This window comes from Sturnus vulgaris, chromosome 16, assembly GCF_052056855.1.
Source record: "Sturnus vulgaris isolate bStuVul1 chromosome 16, bStuVul1.hap1, whole genome shotgun sequence".
Taxonomy (NCBI): domain Eukaryota; kingdom Metazoa; phylum Chordata; class Aves; order Passeriformes; family Sturnidae; genus Sturnus; species Sturnus vulgaris.
This window is the reverse complement of record NC_142258.1, coordinates 13,463,179-13,486,646: the sequence shown is the minus strand read 5'-3', so window position 1 is coordinate 13,486,646 and position 23,468 is coordinate 13,463,179. Positions and strand designations below refer to the sequence as shown.

At 50.5% G+C, this 23,468-nt stretch overlaps 1 protein-coding gene across 2 annotated transcripts in view; it reads left to right on the top strand.

Moving 5' to 3' along the window:
• The first annotated feature begins 479 nt into the window (after positions 1-479).
• The window catches only part of RHBDF1 (rhomboid 5 homolog 1), a 33,889-nt gene continuing 10,900 nt past the window's right edge, over positions 480-23,468 (top strand). The window contains exons 1-5 of one of the 2 annotated variants that reach the window (XM_088174533.1): positions 480-551; positions 14,515-14,659; positions 16,521-16,654; positions 18,694-18,798; positions 21,626-21,839. In XM_088174533.1, coding sequence (XP_088030659.1) covers positions 14,537-14,659; positions 16,521-16,654; positions 18,694-18,798; positions 21,626-21,839 — 576 coding nt within the window. In that variant the 5' untranslated portion in view covers positions 480-551; positions 14,515-14,536. The remainder of the gene's footprint in view (positions 552-14,514; positions 14,660-16,520; positions 16,655-18,693; positions 18,799-21,625; positions 21,840-23,468) is intronic. The other variant, XM_014890934.2, reaches the window with a different exon arrangement.

Sequence of the window (23,468 nt, the reverse complement as noted above, 5' to 3'; positions counted from 1 at the left end):
AAGGCTCTCGTGGTGGGCAGCGGAGCCAGGGTTTGGCAGCTCAGCGGTGCCCAACCAAAGGGACTCCCGGCACGGGAACCGCCGCAGCTCCCGGCGGGCACGGCAGCGTTCCCAGCACCCGCGGGGCCGACGCTAACGGGAACCGGCGCTCCAGGCCAGCACCCTGCACAGCGGCGGGGCTAAAGGGCGCTGCCCACCGCCCTTTAGGCAGCGGGGAAGGCGGGGGCTGCGGGGGCCGCGGGCGGGCCGGTGGCTTCCGCCCGGCGCGGCGCATTCCTACCCCGTGAGTCAGGGCGGCGCGGCGGGATGCGGCGTCCCGCGGCCCCGGGCGCTGGCAGCTCCCCGCCGGGACTCTCAGCGCCCAGCGCCGCTCGGCTCCCGGCTCCTATTTGCATGCCGAGGCTGTGAATGGCGTGCCCGCCCGGCCGGCCCCTGGCACGGGGGAGGAGTCTCCGCGCCCTCCGCGGGCCGAGCTCGGCGGCGCCGGTCCCTTAAGCCGCACTGGGGGGCGGCTCGACCCGAGCGGCCGCTGCGCTTCGCCCGCCTGCTCGGTGAGTGCGGGGCCGGGGAGACGAGGGGGGGCTGGCCGGGAGGGGCGTCCCGCATCCCGCATCCCGCCAGGGCCGCTCGTGCCCCGCGGAGGTACCAGGACCGCGCCGCTCCGCCGGGCAGGGAGCGGCCCTCGGGCGGCCCGCGGGCTAAGAGCGTCGCCGCCGGGGTTAGGCAGGTGCCGCCTCCGACCCCCGTGCTTGGATGTTGGGAGCTCGGCGATCTCCGTGCTTTCGGCTGTAGGTGGAGGTGCGCGTTCACGACTTGTTTCAGCTGTTCCGAGTCCACCCCATCTCCACGCTTTCCCATCCGTCCCTCCTCTGATGCTGGCACCCGCGCTTTGGCAGCGACTTTGGGGGATGATCTGGTGCAAAATATATGGCTTTTTACATGTAGAGGTTAGTTTTCTTGCCGGATCGAGTCTCTGAACTGAGTTCTCACACTGTGCACTGCTGGCACGGAGCAAGGGGATCACGGCAGCCTGACGCGAGCAAGACCAAAGCTTTTTCAGAATTGCACCCTGAGTGCCAAGTGCTTTTGGGCTCCCCGGCGAGCAACCCCGTCCCTGCAGTGCCAAAGTGCCCCACGTGTATATTTTGCCCTGTGTTTTTCTCCAGTGTAACTCAGGAGAGGTGAGTGGCAGCACAGATGAGTTTTGTCTGGTGCTCGTCCTAGTGCAAGAGTCGGTTCTGTGGCTGCTGCTTCTCTTGCAGGTTGGCTTCGTGGCGGGGTGCACGGTGCTGGTCAGGGATGTCTCCAAGCCGGGTCTTGGAGCAAGCAGGAAGTTGTTTCCTTTCTTCCTGTTTTTGTCCCCATGCCTGGTAATTTCCTCTGGGAAGAAAAGTGCATTCTGCAGTAAAGGGAAAAAATAGTCACACGTAACGGGAAGGGACAAGGCAGCAAAGCTTCTGAATGAAGCATGGGACAAGGAGGGAGCACAGGGTGTTAACTGCAGTAACGCTGATAGGGCAGCAAGGACAAATAGCTGCCTGTGGGCTGTGACCACGGGGCTAAAAACAGCTCGCTTGGGACAAGCTGGGGAGCAGACCCTTGGAAGAATTTCGTTTCCACTCCAGTGTATGGAAGGAGGTTGTTCTCCAGCTGTTCCATCTCAGTGGTGCAGGTTTGCAGGAGAAGGTGATGACTTCGGTTAGATTGGTTCATACAGTTGGAAGAAAGAGGTGAACTTTAGATACTTCCTTTAGGCTTTGATTGTTAAATGGACTCTATGAAAGTGCTTGTCTTCCTTTTTTTTTAACCCTCTAATAATAGCTATCATCCCTCCCTCCTGCTGCATCCCTCATGTCCTTAAATCCTCATGGCTGCCACTGCTCAGCCCAGGTCTTCCTTGTCTGTGTGCAGGCTCTTGGGGAGCCGGTGCCATTTCTGAGCTGGGATACTGCCAGCCTTCCAGGAGGTGCTGTGCATTTGGAACAGGTCCCCAGCTTTGTCCTGGTCTCTCTGGCATGTGGACGTGTGTCCGTGTTGTTCCTGCTTCTGTGCGTTCCCATGAAAGGAGGGTGATGCTATGCAGTGTAAAAGCAACTCTCACAAAACTAGTTCTGCTCTGGGACTTCCCATGACAGGCCTTTTTTTTTTTTTTTTTTTTTAAGCAATCCACTTGCAAGAGATCTGCCTACAAACTGGCTTTTCAGGTTCTGGGGAAAGCCATGGGCTGGCCCTGGTCTCGGGAATGTCTTGCTCTGTGCTGGGTAGAGATGAGCTTTGAATGTGGAGAGTGCTGCTGGCCTGCAGAGCACAGCAGACACCTCTTCTCCAACAAGCTTGTCCTAGCAGTGTCTTGGTGCTGAGACCGTATGGCCCTGATGTGTCACCTCAGGGAGGAATTACGGCCCTCAGAGAGGGCCAGCACCTCGTCACTGGACTTGGCAGCCGGCTCGTTTCACTTTCGTGGCAGGGACTGCAATGAAGTTGCAGCTGTGCGAGGTCGCCCGGCAGGAATAGGAATTCCTTTTGGGGTCATCAGTCCTGTTCCTCTGGAATCCAGCCCCGGAAAGTAGCCAGCAAGTCCCAACATGTTCCCTTGAAAGAGGCAGGGTCTGCTGAGTGTGGCATGATAGGACAGTTTATTCTGGGCACAGAGCCCTCATGCTGAGATATAATTAGTAAAAGTTTGATTCTCTTCAGTGTGTTGGATCTCTCTGCAGTGCAAATGCAGCCTAGCTAGTGCTGAAGGCCTGAGATGGGCAACATGACGAGGATTACCAACTTGTTTTCCTCTTCCATTCAGTGTATACAGCAAAAAATTGAGCAGAGCATATATTGTGTGAACCCCATGTTGCTGGGGATGTGCCTGCCAAGCAGGACTGCCTGTGAGTTGAAGATCCTGACATTTCTTTATCTGTCACTCTCCAGCTTTTATTCAGCAGACCAGAATCTTTTGATAAGATTCTTCACTTTGGTTGCTGCCTTTCTTCCATATCTATCTCTGGAAGCTCTGGCACCCCGTGGGGACCATACTCCTTTCTCAGAGGTTCCAGCATTAATTGTGACCTGGCATGACACTTCTGTTAATTGCTGTTCCTGCAGCCACCAGCCTGTCGCCTGTACATGACCCATTCCAGTAGAAATACTTAAAACTCAAGGATGGATTCCTTCCTTTTCCCTGAGCTCAGATGTGGATTAGTTTCCTTTCTTTTCAGCTGAAGAGGTGCTCGACTCCAAGTTTAACATTTATCATCATCTAGTTGGAAGGAAAGGGCCATGAACTGTGCAGATCTCACACTGTTGCTGTGAGGGTGCCTCCCAGCTGCTGGGTATGTACATGTTGGAGTTTTAAGGAACCCATGGAATGCATGCATTGCCTGCCTGCTCAGGGAGCTGTGTTGCATCCTCTCTGCTGTGTGACGATATCTCAGTGTGTTCTGTGGGTGCTGCAGCTTGAATTTCACGGGATTTGTGTCTGGGTTGTGGATAAAACATCCCAGTGCTGCTGGAAGGTAGGATGAAGACTGTTTCTTTCTTCAGAGCAGGAGAAGCCCTGGTGTCCAGGGTGGTGCAGGTAGTTCTCTCCCTGGTGGTAGGCTTTTTTTTTAGCTTTGTGGTTGCTTGTTTTGTTTAGTTTTCTTTTTGTTTGTTTATTTTTTGCCTTGTTCACAGCTAGTGGATCTGAATGGGCATCAGGTTGCTTACTCTACTAGTGCTCAATAACTCCCCTCTGAGAGAATAACATGTAAAAGTGAGCCCTGCAGCTCTTAGTCTCAAGAGATTAGGACAGGCAAGATTTAACCTTGGAAGGAAATGGATCTGTTTGGCAGCATTTCCCATGGTCATGCTGGCAGCTCTGTTTCCATGTCCTCGAAGAGCCCCCAGCTAATTTGGTGTGTGGTGGGTGCTCAGACCATCCAGGCCTGCTTGCACAGAGTCCTGGCCACCTTCCCTGCAGTGCACCCTGAGGTGGGCAGGGCTTGCCTGCCACCCCCTCTGTTTTCTCAGGCAGAACGGCTGTGCCACTGGGAAGTGAGGCTTCCACAGGGAGAAGTGGAAATTGTGTGTGTGCTGAGATTGCCTATTGTCATGTCCTTGTTAGCTGAACTTCAGGGATTTCCGACAGTTTGCTCCTTTTTTTTTGGTCCAACTCATTTTGCTGCTGTCCAGGACCAGCTGAAGTTTCAGATCACACCTCTCGTCCTTGTTTCAGTCCATGCTGCTGTAGGAATGAGGAGCTGTTTTTTTTTTTAAAGTGTGTAGGGATGATGTGACAGAGCAAATTAGCAGCTGAGTTTTCGACCAAATCATCCAAACTACGGTCAAATCCTTTTGAGTAAAGGTGTCTGTTTCCCACTGGATGAAGACAGAGAGCTTATTCTTCACATTTATCTTAGCTGTCAAATCTCCAAAGCTCTAAGAGTGCACGTTTCATTGCTTGTGTGCTCTGCTTGCTGCACAGACAGCGAATGTCAGATTGACATAGGGCTTGTTTTTGCTGTAATTTCCTTTGGATGCACTCTTCAACTATCTGGGTAAACAATTTATTTCAAATATAATTACAGCTCCTTTTTGCCTACCAAAGAAATGTTGGAACTGTGGTGATACAGACCTGAGCAGCGGATATGTTCTTAAATTCTGGGCCCTTTAGCAACAAACAGACTTGCCTTAGTAATCAGAGCATCTCTAAACACAATGTTTATTAAAGGAAATGTAATTTTTTCTCAGAGAAGTCTGAAGTATCATTGCACAATTCTTCCCTGGCACGGCAGAGCCTTCCCAAGGGGAGAAGAGATAGCAAGCCATGCCTGATCTTGCCTTTTCTGGAAAGCTTACCTTTGCCACCTCCTCCCCTTCCTGTTTCCACTCTGCTCAGAGCCAGCCCCTTGCTCTGCTGGTCAGCAGCAATCCCTGCTTTGAAGGTTTTCTTTCCTTTAAAAAGGAACAATCCCTATGAGGTCATCCTGAAACTGCACAGGATGCTGCGTTTACAGTCCTTCAGGTCTGGCACTTACTTGGCTTTGGCTCAGTGAAAGTTAGAACTGCTTGGATTTTAAAATTTGGAGGGCTCAGGTGGCTGGGTTGACAAATGCAGCTTCTGTATTTTGGGAGTTCCTGCCCTGTAGCAATCAGAACATGGGAGGTTTATTACTCTGTTGCTTAAATTCAAAGCCTTAAAGTGAACTGTAGAATACTCTTGAGTTCTGCCAAAAAGTGTGTGTACCTTCCTTTTCCCTGGCTGTTCTGGGTCTGTTATTTCAGAGAGAGCAGTGAGCAAGAGTATGCCATTCACTCAGACTGAAGAAGTGTGGTTCACTAAGAACTGTAATATTATTTTTGCTAAACCAGGCTAGAATTATGATTACTTCTGTTTGCATTATGAATGAGCTGTTGCACTGGGCACACAGTGAATGTGCAGAGGTGTGCACACACCTGCAGAGCAAGACAAGCTCTTCCTGCAGCTGTTTCCAGTTGGACACAGCAGGAGATGGTGTGTGCCTGGCTATCAAGCACAAGCCAGGGGAGAAATGAGAGCACCAGAGAGGCTCTCCTGTGTCCTTGGCTGCATCAGCTAATGGTGAGGAACAGCAGCTCCAGCCAAACCAGCTCTGCTCTGAATTCTTGGCTGTTTAATTGGTCCTTTGAAGGATCTCCCCCAGGCCTTGGCTGCTGTTGGCATTTTTTATTCTCTCGCTTGTACCCAGGTGAGCAGAACCGTGGTGGTGCTGGAGAAAGCAGCTGTGTGATGGGGAGTGAGGATGCTCTGAGTTTCAAAGGAACACACCAAGAAAGCTGTTCTGAATGGCTCTGTGGCTTCCATCCTTCCTGAATATAAAGTCTGTCTTCTGGTGGCTCCAGTGTTTGTTATTGTTATTTCCTCTAAGATTTTTTTAGGTTGCTATTCAGCGTGGTTTTATGTAACTTTCCATAGGAAATGTTGTCATTTGTGGCAGTTTTGATCTCTTTTGCCATTGAAAAGTTTTTATTTAGCACAGCAAACAGTGATTCTTAGCTGCTTTTAGTAACCAGAGTCTTTGCTGTAGAGGATGAGTAGCTTTTGGTCTAACATAATTTTTGGTTTGGCCTATTATGATCTTTTTGAGGGACGTTGCTTTTCCATCGTTTATTGATATTGTATTTTCTAAATGAACAATGTTGTAATCACTAAGACATTAACAAGAAAATTGCTCTTGAGCTGGGTGCTCAGGCAGCAGCTGTTCCAAAAGCAACCAGAGCCAGTGTTTACTTCTGTCCTGAGTGTCATCCCAGCCCTGTGTTCCCAGTTTTCCTTGTGTCCTGAACCATTACAGTACTTGTGATGACTATGAGAGCTGGTAGAAAAATCTTCAAAATACAAAATTTCAATGAAAATAATACTTTTTGTTGGGTTTCTTTGTTGTTTCCTGATGTGGGGTCATGACTGCACTGACAAAAGCCTTTTTGTGACTCTCACCTTGCTGTATAATTGAGGCAGTGACTGTGCTCATGGTACTTGTAGGTCGATAGAACTTAACTGGGCATCTGTTTCACTAGTAATGGGAATAAATCTGGAACAGAGTCTGCTGATGAGCTAAATGTGCACTGAAATAGGGTTTGTGATCACTCTTTCCTGAAGAAGGTGCAGACCCATGCAGAGCAGTGATAAAGCTGTGCTTTGAGGCTGCAGGGCACCCAAAGGGCTCTGCTGGCTCAGCCCAGGCACCACTGAGCCAACAGGCTGCTGTGGTTCCCTTCAGCCAGGGTGCAGGAACAAGGCTTGCATAGATGATCTTTCCTCTGGTAGCTGCTAATGGATCTCTGGGTGGAAACAGCTCCTTTGGAGGACCAGGCAGTGCTCTGGTGGCTTCCCTGAGGAATGGGAATGCTTCTCAGAGCTTGGTGTGCCATCACTGGAGCTGTTGGCTGTATCTCATCATGCTGTGCCCCCATGGAGCCTATAAGTGACAGGCTGTGACCAGACTCTAAGGGTGTGGCTGCTGGAAATGTGGCTATAGGATGTGGTGGCAAAGCTGCAAGGTGTGTTCATGGAGAAACATAAACAGTGGAAGAGGCCAAAGTGCTCCAGAGGGTTTTCCACTGCTCCCCCCTCGTTGCTGGTTGGTTTATGTGCAGGCTGCTGCCCTTGCTGCTATCTCAGTAGGTTGTACATGGCTGTGGGCTGGGTTTGTTCTGCAAGGTGGAGTTGGAGATGGGCCCTGGGTGTGCTGGTGGTGCTGCAGACCTGCCTCTCATCTGGGCCAAATGTGCTGAGGAGATGGAAGAGGCCCCTCTGCCCAACCTGCTCTGCTTGGTTCCCTTCCACCTCCTTCCTTGTGGGTGCTCCAGGCTGTGAGTGAGCAGGGAAAGCTCTTCCCTTGGGAGCTCCTCTGTGGAAGCTGCCTGAGTGTGAGGCTTGGCTGTCAGCTCTGGAGAAACCTGTGGATGGTTTGGATGTTTTCCCATCTAATGACCCCACCAAAAAATTCAGGCTGCCTCTGGTGATACAGTAGTGTTTTATTCGTATTGCACTCAACACCTGCACTGAGGGTGCTTCTCAGAGGATTATTTAGAGCTCTGAACCCACCACCTCCCTGGGGTAATTTTTGGTTCCCACAGTGCTACAAATCTGAGTTTTTGGCCATGTTTTCAACAATCACTTCAAACTATACTGCCTTGAGAAGCAGTCCAGCCATCTGGCTCCGGCTGCTCTGTTTGTTCCTGCTTCTTCCCCTTTCCTTGTGCTGGCACAAGTGTTTGTGGAGCCATGTGGGAAGGAGCTGGGGCTGGAACGAGCCATTTTCTCTGCTGAGCTCATGTGGGACAGTTCCCAGTGTGGATCACCCAACAGCTGTGGGGATGCTGGTGCCAGCAGGAGGAGGAGGGCAGCACACAGGGCTGGGTCACTGCTTCTTCTGTTGGCTTGCATCTCTTTCAAGTGTCTGAGACATGTTTTTAACTTGAATTTTAAACATTGGTTTCTGAGTTCTTGTTACTATTTTGCCCTTTACTGCAACAAAAGGAGTTTGAAAATCAGCTTGTTGCTTGTGAGTATTTGCATGTTGCAGTCGAAGGTCATCTTTTAACCTGTATTTGCAGGAGTTCAACTGCAGATCTGGAGACTAACAGAAATCAGAAGAGGTTTTTGAGCTTCCTGTTTTTCCTCTCTCTTTTATATGAGGGCACCATACCTTCAGGTCCCAGGTGAAGCTGCTTTGAAGTCTTTCAATGCTGGTGTTCAAGTAGGAACTAATTTTTTTGTTTGATTTCCATCATGACCTCTATGTTTTTCTGAAATTCAAGAAAATCTGTTGCTCAGAGGGATATCAGGTCTCTTTTCTTGATCATGGGGTTGGCTCACATACATTCAGACTTCACTGGCAGATGTTTTCATTACTTGTACTTAAACCCCTCTGACTCTGTATGCAGCTGAACCTTTTCCAAGTTCAGTGGGTCCCAAAGCTGAACCTTTGCATTCCTGCTGTGCCTCTTTGAATACCATCCCTCTACAAGGCTTTGCATGAAATACCAACCCAATGTAGCTTCCCATTGTCCAGGGGTCTGCCTAGCCTCTTCCAAACCAGGCAGTTTTGGTTGGTGTTTCTCAGCTAATTCAATTAAGTGGTTCATGGTGAGATCCCTGTGGGGATGGAGTAGGGCAATTTCACACAAGCAGAGGACAACAGCTTGGCCTGTATTTGATGCCTCACCTGAGCTGCCATCATGCTGAGCCATCAGCATGAACAGGCTGGTCCTATCCTTCCCCTCTGGCTTGCACAGGGCTTATCTGAAATTGTCTGAGCCTCTTCAGGATGCCAGAACAACAGGAAATAATTTACCAGGGTTAGTTTATGCTGGTAAAACACCTTGTAGTGGCTCAGTGGAGTAAGGCAAGCCTGTTCCCTGGGCAGCAGCTGCTGGCAGATGGGTTTGCTTGTAAGCAGAAGCCAGCCCTGGGGAACTGTTCCTTGTGTGATTTGGTGCAGGCTCTTGGAAGCAGCATCAGCCTCTAGCAGCACTCAGGCAGAGCTTGTGCATGGCAGAGAGCAGTGAGAGGGACAGTGAGTGGGGTGTGTGTGGGAATGGCAGTGCTGCCAGCCCCCTGCAGGGCAGGGCTCAAAGGGCAGTGTGTCTGCACAGCCCTGCCAGCCCTGTGCTCAGAGCTGCTGGGACTGCTCACACCCAGCCTCTGCTGTGGCAGCCTGCAGGTCTGTGAAGCCCTGCAGCATTTCCCAGCTCAGCAGCCAGCCTTGGGAGAGCAGGAGAGGGCCCTGGGCAGTGCTGATGGCCTTGTTTCATTTCCCAGGATGGGCAGTGGTGATGGTGGTCTCAGCCAAAGCTTGAGTGTTGCTGTGCTCTTAACAGTTTTCCCCTATTAGGAGAGTGCAGGGCCACAGGCCTGTCCCACCTTCCCCATCCCTGCCTGCCCTCAGCCCCTCCATCTGGCCTGTCTCAAAGGGCTGGCTCACTCCTGCTGTTTGGGATATTGTTTGTAACTCCTTGGGTCTGATCCATGCTAGATGGTTTTATTGGCAGCCACGATGCTGAAACCCCACTGCTCCTCTTCTCCTTGGATTTCCTGCCTTTTCCCTGCTGTGCCAGCAGCAATCCTCCTGGAGAGAGAGGCACAGCCAGGAGCTGGCTCCTCTGGCTGGTCCTCTCTGCAGAACACATTGAGGATCCCAGTTTCTTTGCTGTGTCCACCTGGATTCCTGTGCCTCAGCCAGAACAGCTGCATGCACAGACCCCTTCAGGTACACGGTACGTTTGTGTAGCAGGCACTGTAAATTGTTGCAGTGATGGGATTAGGAAAACAGCTGGAGTCTGACCACTGGAACGTGGTGATCGGATTGCAGTGGAATAACCCCGGTGTCTGTTACCTCCTGGGGGTGTCTGCAGGAACATGCACACACTGTGCTGGAGAGCAGCAGTGGTGTTGGAAAAAGCAGATGCTGTTTGTTTGTGTGGTAGTGTTGAATGAAGCTGGGGTTTTGTTTTGGTTTGGTTTTTGTTTGGAATGTTTCTTGGGGGAAAAAAAACAGCTTTATTTTAAATGGGAATGCTGGTAAAATGGAGATTTTGAAAGAAAAGAAATCAACAAAACTTCAGTTGTCTGTTTAAATGGAAGGATGGTCTTTCTTTGAAATGACTGTGCGAGCTTCTGAATGTATTTAGGATGCCTGTCAGTTTTAGGAACATGCTTAGGCTTCTGGACAAAGCTTTTCCTTCGCTCTTTGGGTCAGTAGATTTCACTAATCAGCTTTCCTTGATCATGTGCCAACTTTGTGCCTCCCTTTCTTAGCCTGACCCACAGCACAGTGGATTTGCCTTTCATTCTAGTTCTGTGACCTTGCTTTGGCACAGACCTTTTGAAGATGAATTTCCCAAACTACTCATATGTTTATTCTTTTGTTTATTTTAATTGAAATGGACATTATTAATAATTTTTATGCTGCTACCAGCTGATCAGTTAGAAGGAGCTGGATTTGCAAATACCTCTCATTCAGCCTTGTATTTGCATATTCGTGAGTTTTGTGATGCTGGTGGAACAGAGTCCAAACTAAGCAAGCACAGGCAAGAGGTCTGAAACAACCCCTGTATGAGAACTGAGCTTCTGGATGTGGGTGTGGGAAAAGGGGATGGTAGGAAGAGCATGGAAGAGATCTGTAGAGTCAGGACTTGCATGGAGAAAGAGGATAGAGAAAAGCTGATCACTCTTCTAGTCCAAGAATTACAGAACAACAGGTGAATGGCAGGTTTGCAGATGAGCTGGAGCAGACTTGTCACACAGCACGTGTTTCATCTCTGGAGCTCTGTCATGTGCAGTTATGAATACTAGAAGTTTGCTTGGATTAAAAACATGAGCTGGATAAATTTGGAATAATACCCATTGGATGGATATGGAGGTGGATACAGAGCTGTTACATGCAAGGATATTTGTGGCACAAGGAGCCTGTGAGTTATTCATTGCAGGTGCCATGGCTCTGTCCTGGGGGATAGGACTGTGGGTGATCCTGTACTCCTACCCCGTGCCAGGCATCCTCAGTTGGAAATGAGGTCCTGGCTTTAGAGGGACACTGAGCCTGACCCTACATGGCTGTGCTCTGTGTGTTCCCATCCTGCTGCTGCTGGTGGCCTCTTGACAGTACTGAGAAATTGGGATTGATGGTATGGGACCATTCAAACAAAATATGTATCAATGCAGTCAACTTTGAAACAAAGCCCACTGGCCTGATGAAATACATGGACAAACACTGACCCCTAAAAGTAACCAAGGGGTCAGTGTGAAGTGCTTTGACTGCAGTGCTGAGACAGAAATTAGCAGCACTTGGAGTGAGGGCCAGGTAATAAGGGGTGTTACCTGCCATGCAAAGTCTCTTGGACCACGCTGCTGTACATCTGTGCACACAGCTATGCACTGATGTTTATCCAGTCCATATATCTGTGTGTATATATATATATAGACAGTCTATATATCTATATTCAGCTGCATCCACATTCAGGCTCCCCGTTAACCCCTGCAGACCTGTCTCTCGTGACCATACCCCAGGCCTTTTTGTGCCTGGGGCAGAGGCAGTTGCCTGACCTGTGTTGTGGCTGATTATTCATACAGCATTCACAGTGCTTGCCCTGGCAGGGCCTGAACCAGTCTTAGGTGTTTGTAAGGTTTATTTTTGGCCACTCGAAATGCACACAGGGAGTTGGGAATGCTGAACAGCTCTGCATTCACTGCACTCTTTTACTGGGAAGTGAACCTGTTAGTGAGTAAAGAAGGTTGAACTGGCATTTTTATGCCTTGCTATTTAAAGAACTCTTTAACTGCTGAAGCAGGGAGAAAGCAGAGCAATCCATTGCTCTGTCAAAATGTGAATTTCATTTTGAGATCTTCACCTTGCCTAAAGTACAAAGTTGGGTCAAGTTTGGGGGTAATTGTAAGGCCACAGACTTAACCCCTGTGCATGCATGCCCTGTCGTCCTCCTTGGCTGGTGTGTACACCCTGGACATCCCATGTGCTAGGCTGCAAGGGTGGCAGGGAAGCCAGTGAAGACACGTGGACATCACTGTCTGTGGTCTGTGGCAATTTAGGAGGGGAAACTCAAAACAGATTTAATCGGAAGTCTTTCACAGGGTTTCACATTATTGCAGCAACTTTCAGGCAATACAGGGGTGATTCATCCTCTGCCTTCCTGGCTTGGCCTCACTGATTGATAAAGCTGCAAATCCTACACGTTTGTATTCTTTACACCCAGAGCTCCTGCTCACAAAGGCAGCTCTGTAGGTAGACAGGAAGGATGTTGAGTGATGCTGGCTCCGTGGTGAGATGCTGGAAAAGGCAGAGTTGCTACTTCAGAGGCTCTGAATTTGCCCTTGAAGGCACAGGAAGGAGGCTCTTGAGTTTTGTGAAATAGATTGTGTTTGGTCATGCCAAAGTGGTGGCTCTGTCTCTCTTGGTTGGTCTCTGATTCGGGCACCTCAAGGAGATGTCGTGTTTGTGATCCTCAGGGGTGAATGCTGAAGCTCTTTGCTGGAGTATTTCGGGTATGAGAAATCTGCTTTGATTTCTGACCTCTCCATGAAGACAAATTTGCAATATCTTTCAGTAAATCGTGTATCATAGCAGATTTACTCATACCAAGCACAGGCAGGAGTTCCCCTAATACTCTCACTGTTCTTATCTTGTAGGAAGCCACCCCTGCAGCTCGGTGGGAGGGAAGGAAGGATTTGTGTCCCTCTCATGCACAGCACTGCATCTGTGCAACAGGACTGTGGTGCATGTATGAAGGGCATGTCTGTACAGGCTAGGTCATGAATTCCCAGACTTTTGGGGGCCTGTGGTATTTGCTGAAACCCAACCTTCATCCACCTACAGCTGAGTCCTCCCTTTCTGTCGTTCCGGCTCAGCTGAGCACAGCGCTCCTGGCAGCCGGCCCAGCTCGCGCGACTGAGCCAGCAGCTGGCCTTCAGCTCCTTTTAGATGAGATTCTCTGCTAACCCATTCCACATCATCCCCCACTCCCTGTTGCTGACCCATTTCCCCCCCACCTGCCCCCCTGCCTTGTCTCCTTTGCAGTGGTGTGTGCAGTTCCCTTTGCAGAGCAGCTGCGGGGAGCTGTGGGAATCTGGTGGAAATGCCCTGCAAGGCAGCGCACGTTTGAGAACCAGTGCCTAATTTAGGTTGGGAGGTACCCGTGCAGGTTGACTGGCTCAGCCACTGCGAGGCTGGGTTAATTCAGGCAGCTCAGGGCCTTGTTTTGTTACGTGCCAAATGTCTCTGAGGGTGGAGATCTCTCTGCCTCTAGTCCTGGCCTAGGACTTGGCCTCTCTCAAGGAAGAATTCTGACAAACTCACTCTGCATTTAAAATAAATGGGCTGTGTTAACGCTGTAAGAGCACTAAGTTTTAATTCCTACAGAGTTTTTCTCCTCCTCTCTGTCAAAGCACGTGTGCCTGCTGATTTAACTGGTTGCTTATTCCATCTGTCCACTGTGGTGAAGAGGCTGGGACATTTGATTATTTTTGTCCCCTATGGCTAAGGGCAATAGGCCAGGCTAGGGCCATGCAGGGAGAGAGCCAGGAGGGAATGGAATCTGTTGTCCCATTCAGCACACATGCTTCCCACTGTTCACTTGAAGTTGTGTGTGTGATAGGAGAGGAAGAAATACAAACTTGTAGCATAAATTAGGTTGGAAAGTACCTGTGGAGGTATCTGAGCTGATCTGCCTGCAGTGAAATCTGCTTTCTGAATTGTTTCTTTGAGCGTGCACGGTGAAGTGGGTGCTCTGCCAGCCTGAAAGACTCCTGTGGTCCCAAGCAAGAGGGCAAAACTGCAGCAGAGTGGGCAAGATGACAGCGAGTCACTCTGCTCACTGCAGCATTTTGGTTACGCAGTGGTTTTTATTTAAATACCATATCATTATTATTTATGTATGAAAACCACTCTTAGTTCAGGATTAGTGCCAGTTCTCTAATGTTCATGCTATACTGGTATTGCTCTGTGCACTGTGTTGTGTTTCTAGAAAATCACTGCATTTAAAAGAGATTAGAAACAGCGATGAGAAATGGCTACTTGTTAATTGCTAAGTGATAGGTGGGTTGGAAAGTGTGGTGCTTGGCTTTGGGTGGCAGAAAGGGTTGTCTGTGAGTAACAAGCCAGTTTTAGAGGGAGGTCAGTGGCTTTTGATACTGCAGTTACTTAGCTGGTTGGTCTGGATCCAGATCTCATTAAGATTTAATTCATGGCTTATTCTTAAGGAATCTGGATCTCACAGTAGTCTCAGCAAAAATCTTCATGGGGGGCGACTCAAACTTGTGAGTGCCGTGTCTGTATCTGGCTCGAGGTTCTGTGTCCTCTGAGTGTCAGGTGCTGGGTGAGCAGTGTGGGCACAAGCCGTGACCCCCGAGCCCTCCCGAGGCACTTGGGGAATTCATCCCACGTGGGGCTTGGGGCCCGTCAGTCACAGCTGGGACGAGAAGTCTCGGCTCACCCTGTGAGGGATGAGCCAGGTTCCCTCCTGACTCTGGTGTCTCCCCTCTCCTAGGCCTGAGGACAAGCGTGGGACGATGTCGGAGGCGCGACACGACAGCACGAGCAGTTTACAGCGCAAGAAGCCACCATGGTTAAAACTGGACATCCCGGTGCCAGTGCCCCTGCCCGTGCCAGAAGAGCCCCCCCAGCTTGTGCAGGTACAGGGGCTGGGGAGGAGGGAGGGTCTGTGGAGCTGGGGAGGGACGTGCTGGGAGCATCCCTGTGCCTGGGGTCCCTGTCAGTCCAGGCTGAGGGAAAGGCGGCGTGTGATGGCAGGTCACAAGGCCACATAAGAAGGGGCAGAGCCTTTGAGTAAATTTATGAGCAGTAATTAACTCCCTTGAAGGGGATGTGGGAGGGATGAGGGTGGGTGGCTGATGTGCTCACATCAGTGGATGTGACTGTTTGGATGTGGGCATTGTGAAAAGTGTCTTGGCTGGGATATGAGAGTGAGGTATTCAAACAGGCATTTCTTAAGAGGACTGGAGGACTGAAGGTCTCCCAGACAAACATGAGCCTGGAAATGCTGGAGCCTCTTCTGAAATGAGCAGCGTATGAATCTGACTTATGAATAGCCAAGATAATGACAGACTTTCATCAGTAACAGCAAAGAACAGTTACTGGCAACACAAAGCTGTTAGCAGCATGAGGAACATAAGAGGACCATGTGGGATGAAAAATACATGACACTGAGGAGTGCTGAAGTAGAGATGAGGTGATAGGTTAATAGGAGCTGTGCAAAGCCTGAGAGTAAAACACCCTTATTTATGTTGGCAATAGGAAGAATATCAGGAATACCTGCTACAAGGTTTTAAAAACTGCTGTAGGGGTGAGACCTGGGTATGAATGCTGGCTGCTTTTGTGGCCTTGCTGCAGGAGCAGAGACTTTGTGCACCAAAGGCAGAGCCAGAGGGTTTTTGCTGCCCAGCTCCATGGGTGTGTACAGGGCCTGGGTTCAGTCACTTACATGAAAAAAGGTTTAGTCATTAGAGGGATGGAAGGTTATACAGCTTCCCTGGAGGGGGCTGAGGACAGGCTTGTCTTAAGAGGGAACTTCTATTGCACTTGGAACAGCAAGAACTGTCCTCTTCAGCACTCTGTGATCCAGGGACTCAAATGCACTTCACTTGTGTGACAGCTCCTGGCAGATAAATCTTGGTTCTGGTCTTCCCTTGGAAGGAAAGAGTTTTGAGGTCAGTCTGTAGGGATTAGAAGTGGAATTCAGGGTTTTACCAGTGCAGGTTGAAACCTGAATCAATTATTTAAGGCTTTGATGCATCTTCCCTTATCTGAAATCTCTAAATCCAGTTGGGCACCTGGAGAGACACTCTGTGCTTATGATGGAAGCTGGTGGAGGTGATGTTCTCTGGGGTCTTGTGTGCACAGCCCAGGCTGTCAGGATAAGAGTGCTTTGTGTGCTCCTCTGTCTTACAACCTAAGTATCTGTTTTTACATAAAATATATCAAAACTGTTAGTGGAAAATTGTAAGTGGAAATTGTTAGCTTTCTGGGCTAGAGAGGCTGAAGTATTCTTGAGGCAGACAGTGTCTGGCCAGTGGATCGATCAGAGCTTCACTTGCCAGAGGGGCAGTCTGCTCAGCCTGCCCTGCACAAATGGGAGATGGTGTCTGCTGAGCTGATAAAAATGTAATGCTGAGCAGCCCGGGGGAGGCCGTTGTGTGAGCTGAGAGCAGCCTGGTGAGTTGTGTCACACTTGGTAGATGACATTTAGTCAAGACCTGTGAGTGTGCCCAGGCAATTAGGCTATGAAGAAAGCTGGGAAAGGCTTGCTTAGGCTGCACCAGGCAGACCCACCCACAGCTCTCACAGGCTTTTAGTGCAGATCCAGAGCCACTTAAGAAGCAAATCCCACTGACTGTGCTTCTCTTGACCTTGTGGAGTGGTCTAGGAGAGTGTGGTCTGGGTAGACAGAGGCAGGAGGATGTGTGGCAGGAGCTGATGTTGGATTGCTGCCGTGCTCCCTGGCAGAGCTCTGACTCTGTGCTGCTCCCCTCGCAGCCCACGCGGCGCCAGGCGTTCCTGCGCAGTGTGAGCATGCCGGCCGACAACAGCCGGGTGCCGTCCCTGCCCCACGACCCCGCCCGGAGAGCCGTGCTGCAGCGACAGACCTCCATCACCCAGACCATCAAGAGGTGAGGCACGGAGCTCCTGGAGCCTGCTGCACTGCCGTCGCGATTCTCTGCTCACCCCGTTGCCTGTCGCAGCAGGGTTGGGTTGATTCCCTCATTACCTCGTGAGGGTGTGGAAGGGTGGGTGCAGGTTGGTCCCCAATATAGAAGCACAGTGGTGCTCTATAGCCTGTCTGGAGTACATGAGGAGACAAGTCCTGGGGGGAAGATGCTGGTGACCAGGATAATGAATGGTGTTTGCCACTTACAGACAGATTTTGGGTGCCCCCATGCCCCTGTTTCTCAGTAACAGGACGTGTCAGGCCCTGATGTTTAGCTGTGACTGTAGATGGGGTGTGCTGGGTGTGCTTTGGTGCAGTGTCTGAGAGCACATGGTTGCTGGGGGAGGCAGAAGCCCATTGGAGCAGTGCAGGGCTCTCAGCACCTTGGCTCCTAGCCCTGACTCATTGAGATGGTTCTGAGGGGTGGTGGGGAGCAGGAAGAGGGTGCTCTGGTTCTGTGTCCCACTCCTACAAAGGGTTGTCATTAGGAGTCTCTTGAGACATGGCCACACAGAGCTGGATGCTCTTTCCCTCAGCATGGCAAAACCTTATCCCAATTTGCCCAGAGGGAGTGGCTCTCCCAGCTTCTGTCTCTGGCAGCCTGTCAGGCCTGCCTGGATCCCAGGAGCATCCCTGGAGCTCCGTGGGTCAGGGCTACTTTCAGCCAGCCAGGCTTCGCCCACTCACAAAGGAGCAGCTTTCCAGTTCTGGGATGTCTCCCACACACTGTTTTCCTTTGCCTCAGACGTTCCCCAGCTGCCTTGGTGGTGAAGCTCTCCTGCATCAGCCCACTCTGATCCTGCTTCTTGTGAGGTTGGGAGAGCTGAGCCCGTGAAGCAGCATCTGCTCTTTCAGGGCTGTGGGCAGCTTCTGTGCCTGCTGAGGCTGTCCTTGCACACATACACTGTCTCTTCCCTTGCCTCCCTGCTCTTGATGTGTTCCTTGCCAGGACAGCTAGGCAAGAGCACGTCAAGGATGAGGGGATATCCTGGGAGGGTGCTGTGGAGGCCCTGACAAGAAGCACTGGGTAGAAGGGCCAGGGTAACCTTCCCCAGAAGTCCTCACGACATGCAGTTTGTGTGTAGGGGAGTGAGGAACTGTGAACTGCTTTGGTGCTGGTGTGACAAATTTACTTTGGGAAGGACTTTACAGGGAGCAGAACTGCAGGAGGTGTACATATGACACAACACTAGCAATAAAAGCATTAAATGAGTGGATCAGAAACAAGGCCAGGGAACTGGAAAGCACCCCTGTTTTCCGTTTAGCAGAGCTAGGGATGCAGTGGAGAATGCAGACCATACATCCCTAAATTGTGTCTTGGGATTTGTTTTGTGAGTTCAGAAAGGCTGACTGCCAAGTTTTCTGCTTAACACAACCCTCAGAATGCACAGAATGAGAAACTGCAGCAGGACTCCATACCATCTTCCCTGGAGGACACAAGATCAAATGTAAACATAAAGTCAAGCCTGTGTAGTCCAGAGCAAGGCATGGGAGTGATTCATATGAAACATCTAACACCATTCCCAGTCTCTCAGGGTGTTTGAGATGTCCATGCAAGGCAGCAGATGTGGCACAGATAGACTTGTGCACTGGGCAGGATCCCGTCAGGGCACCAGTCACCTGTCTCTGAGCAGATCATATCTCAGCCTGCTGACACCTCCGTGGTTTCACGCTGGTGTCCAAAGCCAGCTGTGGAATCTGTAGCTGAGTGTCTGGGCTGGAGAAGCAGGTCTTACAGGGGGAGCTGAGGGGGATGGCAGTACTCCTGGTACCTTCAAGAGCAATATGAGACACGTCACAGGTGCACCAAGAGGATTCAGCAGCCTCCTGGGTTCAAAGATGCTGCTGTGTGACTTGAGCCTGGTTGTTTCTCTTAGGCTGTGCTCTCAGCTGGAGGCCACTGTCACAACTGCTGCCCGTGGGGCTCTGGAAGGAGATGCAGTGGCTGCTCCCCTCCACAGCCCTGGAGGTTCCTTCCCCTCAGCTCTGTTTTCTTTGCAGCAGGCAGGTTCGGTTTCAGAGGAGTCAGACCCTGCCTGCTCGTGGGCACCGGGGGGGCAGGAGCTCCCTGAGAAAGCGGCAGTCCCTGCCCCGATCGTTTTTCAGGTACTGGTAGCACTGAGTGTGAAACCCACCCTGCATGTGTGTGCCAGGGCTGTTGTGAACTGCACAGAGTCTGGCTGTTGCTCAGATCACATTGCCTTCCCAGGACTGTCCATGAGGCCTACAGACAGGCAGAGTGAGAAAGTTCATGTGTGCCTCTAACAAAAAACAATTGTCACTCCTACTAAATATGTAGGCAGCTGTCAATAAGTAGCATGGACTAACAAGCTGTCCACCCGCCAGCCTCACTCCCTCCTGCCTTTCCTAACAAGCTGTCAACCTCCTGGTGTTCACCATAGCTGGAATATCTCCCCAGGGCAGCCTTAGCCCAGCTTGCCTTTGCTGGCAGCAGTGCAGCATATGTTGGCCCCAAAGCCTTCTTGGGGCAGGAGGGGAAGGAGAGGAAGCAGGAATGGAAAGGGATGCCTTGCCTCTATATGTTCCCTTTACAGTAGTGACAATTACAGCATTGTTGGTCCAGAAGGGCTCAGAGCTGGTGAATGGAATACAGCATCCACTCTTTCCCTGTTGACATCATGGCTTTTTCTAATGCAAATATGACTATCTTCTTTTTGAGGTGGAGGTCTTGCTTTACTTAGCACCAAGGAGATGGGCCACTCCAAGAGTCCGGGGCACAACAGCCCATAGACTGTCACCCCAAATCTAGAGCTCAGGAAACTTTGAAATCAGACATTGTGACTTAGTGCATGGCAGGGACTGGACCTAATGTCCTGTATTCCTGTCCTGCCATCCTCACTGCTGCCCTTGGCCAGCTGCCACTCTGGCACTGTGACCACCTTTGGAGCTGCTTGTGTTTGGCCTTGGGCTTTCAGGGCTGCTTGGCTCGTCGTGACAGAAGAGTGACAGCTGACTCTGATGTTGGTTACTACAGTTCCCTGGGGACTCTGTAGGATGTGATGGAGTTCCCCAGCTGAACAGAGGCATTCAGCATCTTCCCAGGGTGCTCCAGATGCCCTAAAGTCCTTAGTGGACTATTTTGGCTCTGATCAGGGAGTGGAACAGCTCTTCACCCTGGCCCTGGCCCAGCAATGGTCTCTGGCAGTTCTAGAGTGTTCCTCACAGTGCCAACAGCTGTGGTGGCGCTTGTCCTTCCAGATTACTGGGAGCACAGTTTTGGAGAGCTCTGAGACCCTGGTGGTGCTGTTCCTCAGCAGTCTCATGTGGGCCCAAATGATCCTCAGCCCCTCTCCCTTTGAGGGCCCATATGGGCTTGTCACCCAAGGTCACCTTGCAGTGGAAATACTGGTTACAGTCTGTGGGGAGCCCTCTGAGTTATCAGACTGTTCTCTGGTGTGTGTTGTGCCAGAGCAGCAGGCAACTTGACCTCTGTGCTATGGGCTTGGTGAGTCTGTCAGGGCAGAGGCTGGCCCTGGGCCTTTGCTCTGGGTGGAGAGGAAGATTGCTTGAAGGAGATGTGGGTCTGTGGGAGCAGAGAGGTGCCCCAAGATTTTCACATAGCCCCATCTCCAAGGGCTGCCACGTTGACTTGCTGGTGGCATTTGGCTCAGTGAGGTCAGGTGAATTCCAGCAATGGCCCACATGACCTCTGCAGAGTCTGTTCTGCATCATTGTGAGAACAGGGAGGGAACAGCTGAGGAAAATGTGTGGTGGTTGCATATGGAAGGTTTTAGCCAGCAAGGCTGTGGATTTCAAACACACCTTTTGACATGATGGCAGAGCATCTTCACCTATTGGTTGATGGGGTTTTTGCTTGGAAGGATGCAAAACTACAGGATTGGTTTCCTGTCTCCAGCACACTGTCTCAGTTCCCCTGTGTGGCCCAAATCTAGATTTATCCCAGCCTTTACTCCAGTGTGTATTTTAATGCTTACTTGGTGATCTGTGAGGTCTTGCTTCTCAGCAACTGGAGATTCTGCCCCTGAGCAGAGGGGCTGAGGCCAAGGGTTTGGGTTTGGCTTGGAAAGACTTTCAGGTTTCAGTACCTGAGGCAGCTTGTCATCTCCTGAGGATGGATTAGCCATGGTGGGAAATGCTTGGCAGGGCTGCCATGACCCCTGCAAGTTTAGGGTACCAGCTGTCCTGCAGTATTTGAAATGGGCTTTAGTCTGAATTATCCTGATGCCTCCCTGCCTTCCTTGAGATTTTGCTTCTGATCCACTGCTCTTCTGTGGCAGCAGCCACTTGGCAGCAAACCTGCCTCGTGGCTGCACCTTGTGCTCCTGCTTCTGCAACCAGCAGCTTAGAACTGTGTGTGTCTGCCTTTGCAGAGACCAGAACTGCAGCAAGTTTTGCTGTTAATGCTCCCCTTGAGGAGGTTAGAAATCCTGCAGCATGAGATGGAGAAGTCAGGGAGATTCTGGGAGTATGGAGGGGAGGCTGGGAGAGAAGAGGGATTTCTGGTGGCTTTTGGGAGAAGTTACAGAGCTGTGAAACAGTGCAGTCTCACAATGGGGACCTAGAGCTGACCTGAAGATGGTAAGTGTTTGCAATAGACAGTTTTTAAAGTAAAAAACCACCTTTCACCAAGTTATTTTCTGAATTTCTGTACCATTTCTTTTCCTTTATTTTTAGAAAAACTCAGAACAAACTGTCCTTTACCCAGAGTGAATATCTCCTGTCATTTTTCTTGTGTCTTAAGAAACAGAATGCTATTGATGGTCAAACATTTCTGGCCAGCATCTGTCAGGTTGCTAAAACCAGCTGAGGACAAGCTGCGAGATGCTGCTGAGAAAGAGTTCTGTCTTTGAATTGGGATGGGCTGGAAGTGACCACCAGAGCTTTGTCTTTTCACATGCATAGTCCAGACAAACATCCTTCTTCTTAGCACTTACCTGCTGGCATCTTTCAGAGGCACAGCAGACTGGTTTGGGGTGAGCAAAGACAGCGATGCCACTCAGAAATGGCAGAGGAAGAGCCTCCGCCACTGCAGCCTGCGCTACGGGAAGCTCAAGCCTCAGGTCATCCGGGAGATGGACCTGCCCAGTCAGGACAATATTTCTCTGACAAGCACAGAGACCCCTCCTCCTCTCTACGTGGGACCTTGCCAGCTGGGCATGCAGAAGGTGAGTAGTGACCTGTGAGTAGTGACCTGGGACAGAGGCAAGGCCATCGCTGAGTGCCCTGCTCGGTGTCTGCACCACGCTGGCAGCTGTGACCTGTGTGCAGGCTGAGCTCTGCTTGGACACGTCTGGGCTGTGCTCAGACACTTCTCAGGTCTCAGGTACAGTTTGGCAGCTCTCTCCAGCTGCCTCTCTATGGTCTTGTTGGCTGAGATCCCTCAGCTGGGCTGGTGGCTCGGAGCCCTGTTTGTCATGCTGTGACTGCTGATCAGGGGTGTGCAGCATGTCCAGGAGCTCTCAGCTCAGACTTTCTGCTGCCATTCTGCAAGGACAGAACTGTGTTGTACCCAGAGTAGCCAATATGTTGGACCCAAATGTGCAATAGCAGGGTTGGAATCACTGGGGACATTTGCCCTGCTCCAGGCAGAATGCAGGCTGTAGCACAGCTGCTGTCCCCATAGAACCCTGGTTATGTTTTAGGACTTTGAGAAGTGTCTCTTGCATCAATGGTGCTACAGCTCTGCTCATGGGTCCTCAGAAGTGGTTTTGAGTGGCTGCAAAGGGCACCTGAGTTTGGTGCTACCTCCTGCCCATTACCTTTGAGTGTGACCCAAGAGGGCAGGGCTCAGATGAGCACATCCAGTCACCAGAACTAGCCACAATATCCAGCTCTTCCCACTGCTCCACTCAGAGACAGTAATTGGTATGGTTGATGACTGCTTTGGTGAGCACCACTGGGTAAATGGCAAAACAATTCCTTTCAAAGCAGGTCAGTCTGTGACCTGCAGCCTGATGGCATCACTGAGGCAGAGGAATGTAGTGCATTTTTCAATCACATTTCACCTTGTTGTCCTCTTTTCTGTTAAATGTCTTGCACCTAATCTTTGGTCACAGAGGACTTAGAAATATAATTGAGCTCTCTGTGGGCTACATTAAATCAGAACGTGGTGTCAGTCGGTGTGAACCCATTAAGCTCCCTGTTGAGTGTGCAATTGTGGATTAAAAAGCTCATAAAACCTTGGGATAAAGCATAGAAGTCTTATGGAAACCACAGCTGTGATGATGTAAGGACAGAGGCAAGGTTTGTAGCTGAAGGCAATATTTTCATTATGTTGATTCGTATGTTTGGAATAAGTGAGAGTGCTGGCCTGAGGAGTCCCAAAGAAGGGCTTGCAGCTCCTGGAAGCTTGCCTGCTTTATCCAGCTGTTAATTAATGGAAGCAGATGTAAATATACAATAAAGTTTCAGCAGGATAACAGGAAACTGCTTAAGTAATGGGCTGTCCAGTATCAGGAAGGAAACTAGCTGAAGAAAGAACATTTCTGTTTTCAGGGATTTCTCAAACTCTTATTTAGACAGCACATTCTCTGACTGTTGAGCTCATTGGCATTGGGAGACAAGGAAACCAAGAGCTTAGGAAGGGCTTGAGGAGGTTTGGAGTCTTATGAGATACTGGAACAGAAAAAAAAAGCCCAATAGGCTCTTCCTTATCTCCCTATTGTAGAATTGCTTGTTGGTGCCTGCAGCCTGGTTCTTGGTCAATCCCAGGTGCCAGGCCCCTGTCATGGTGTCGAGAGGAGGCTCGGGAGGGGCAGGGTTTGGGGGTGGATGGACTGATGGGCTGCTCCTCT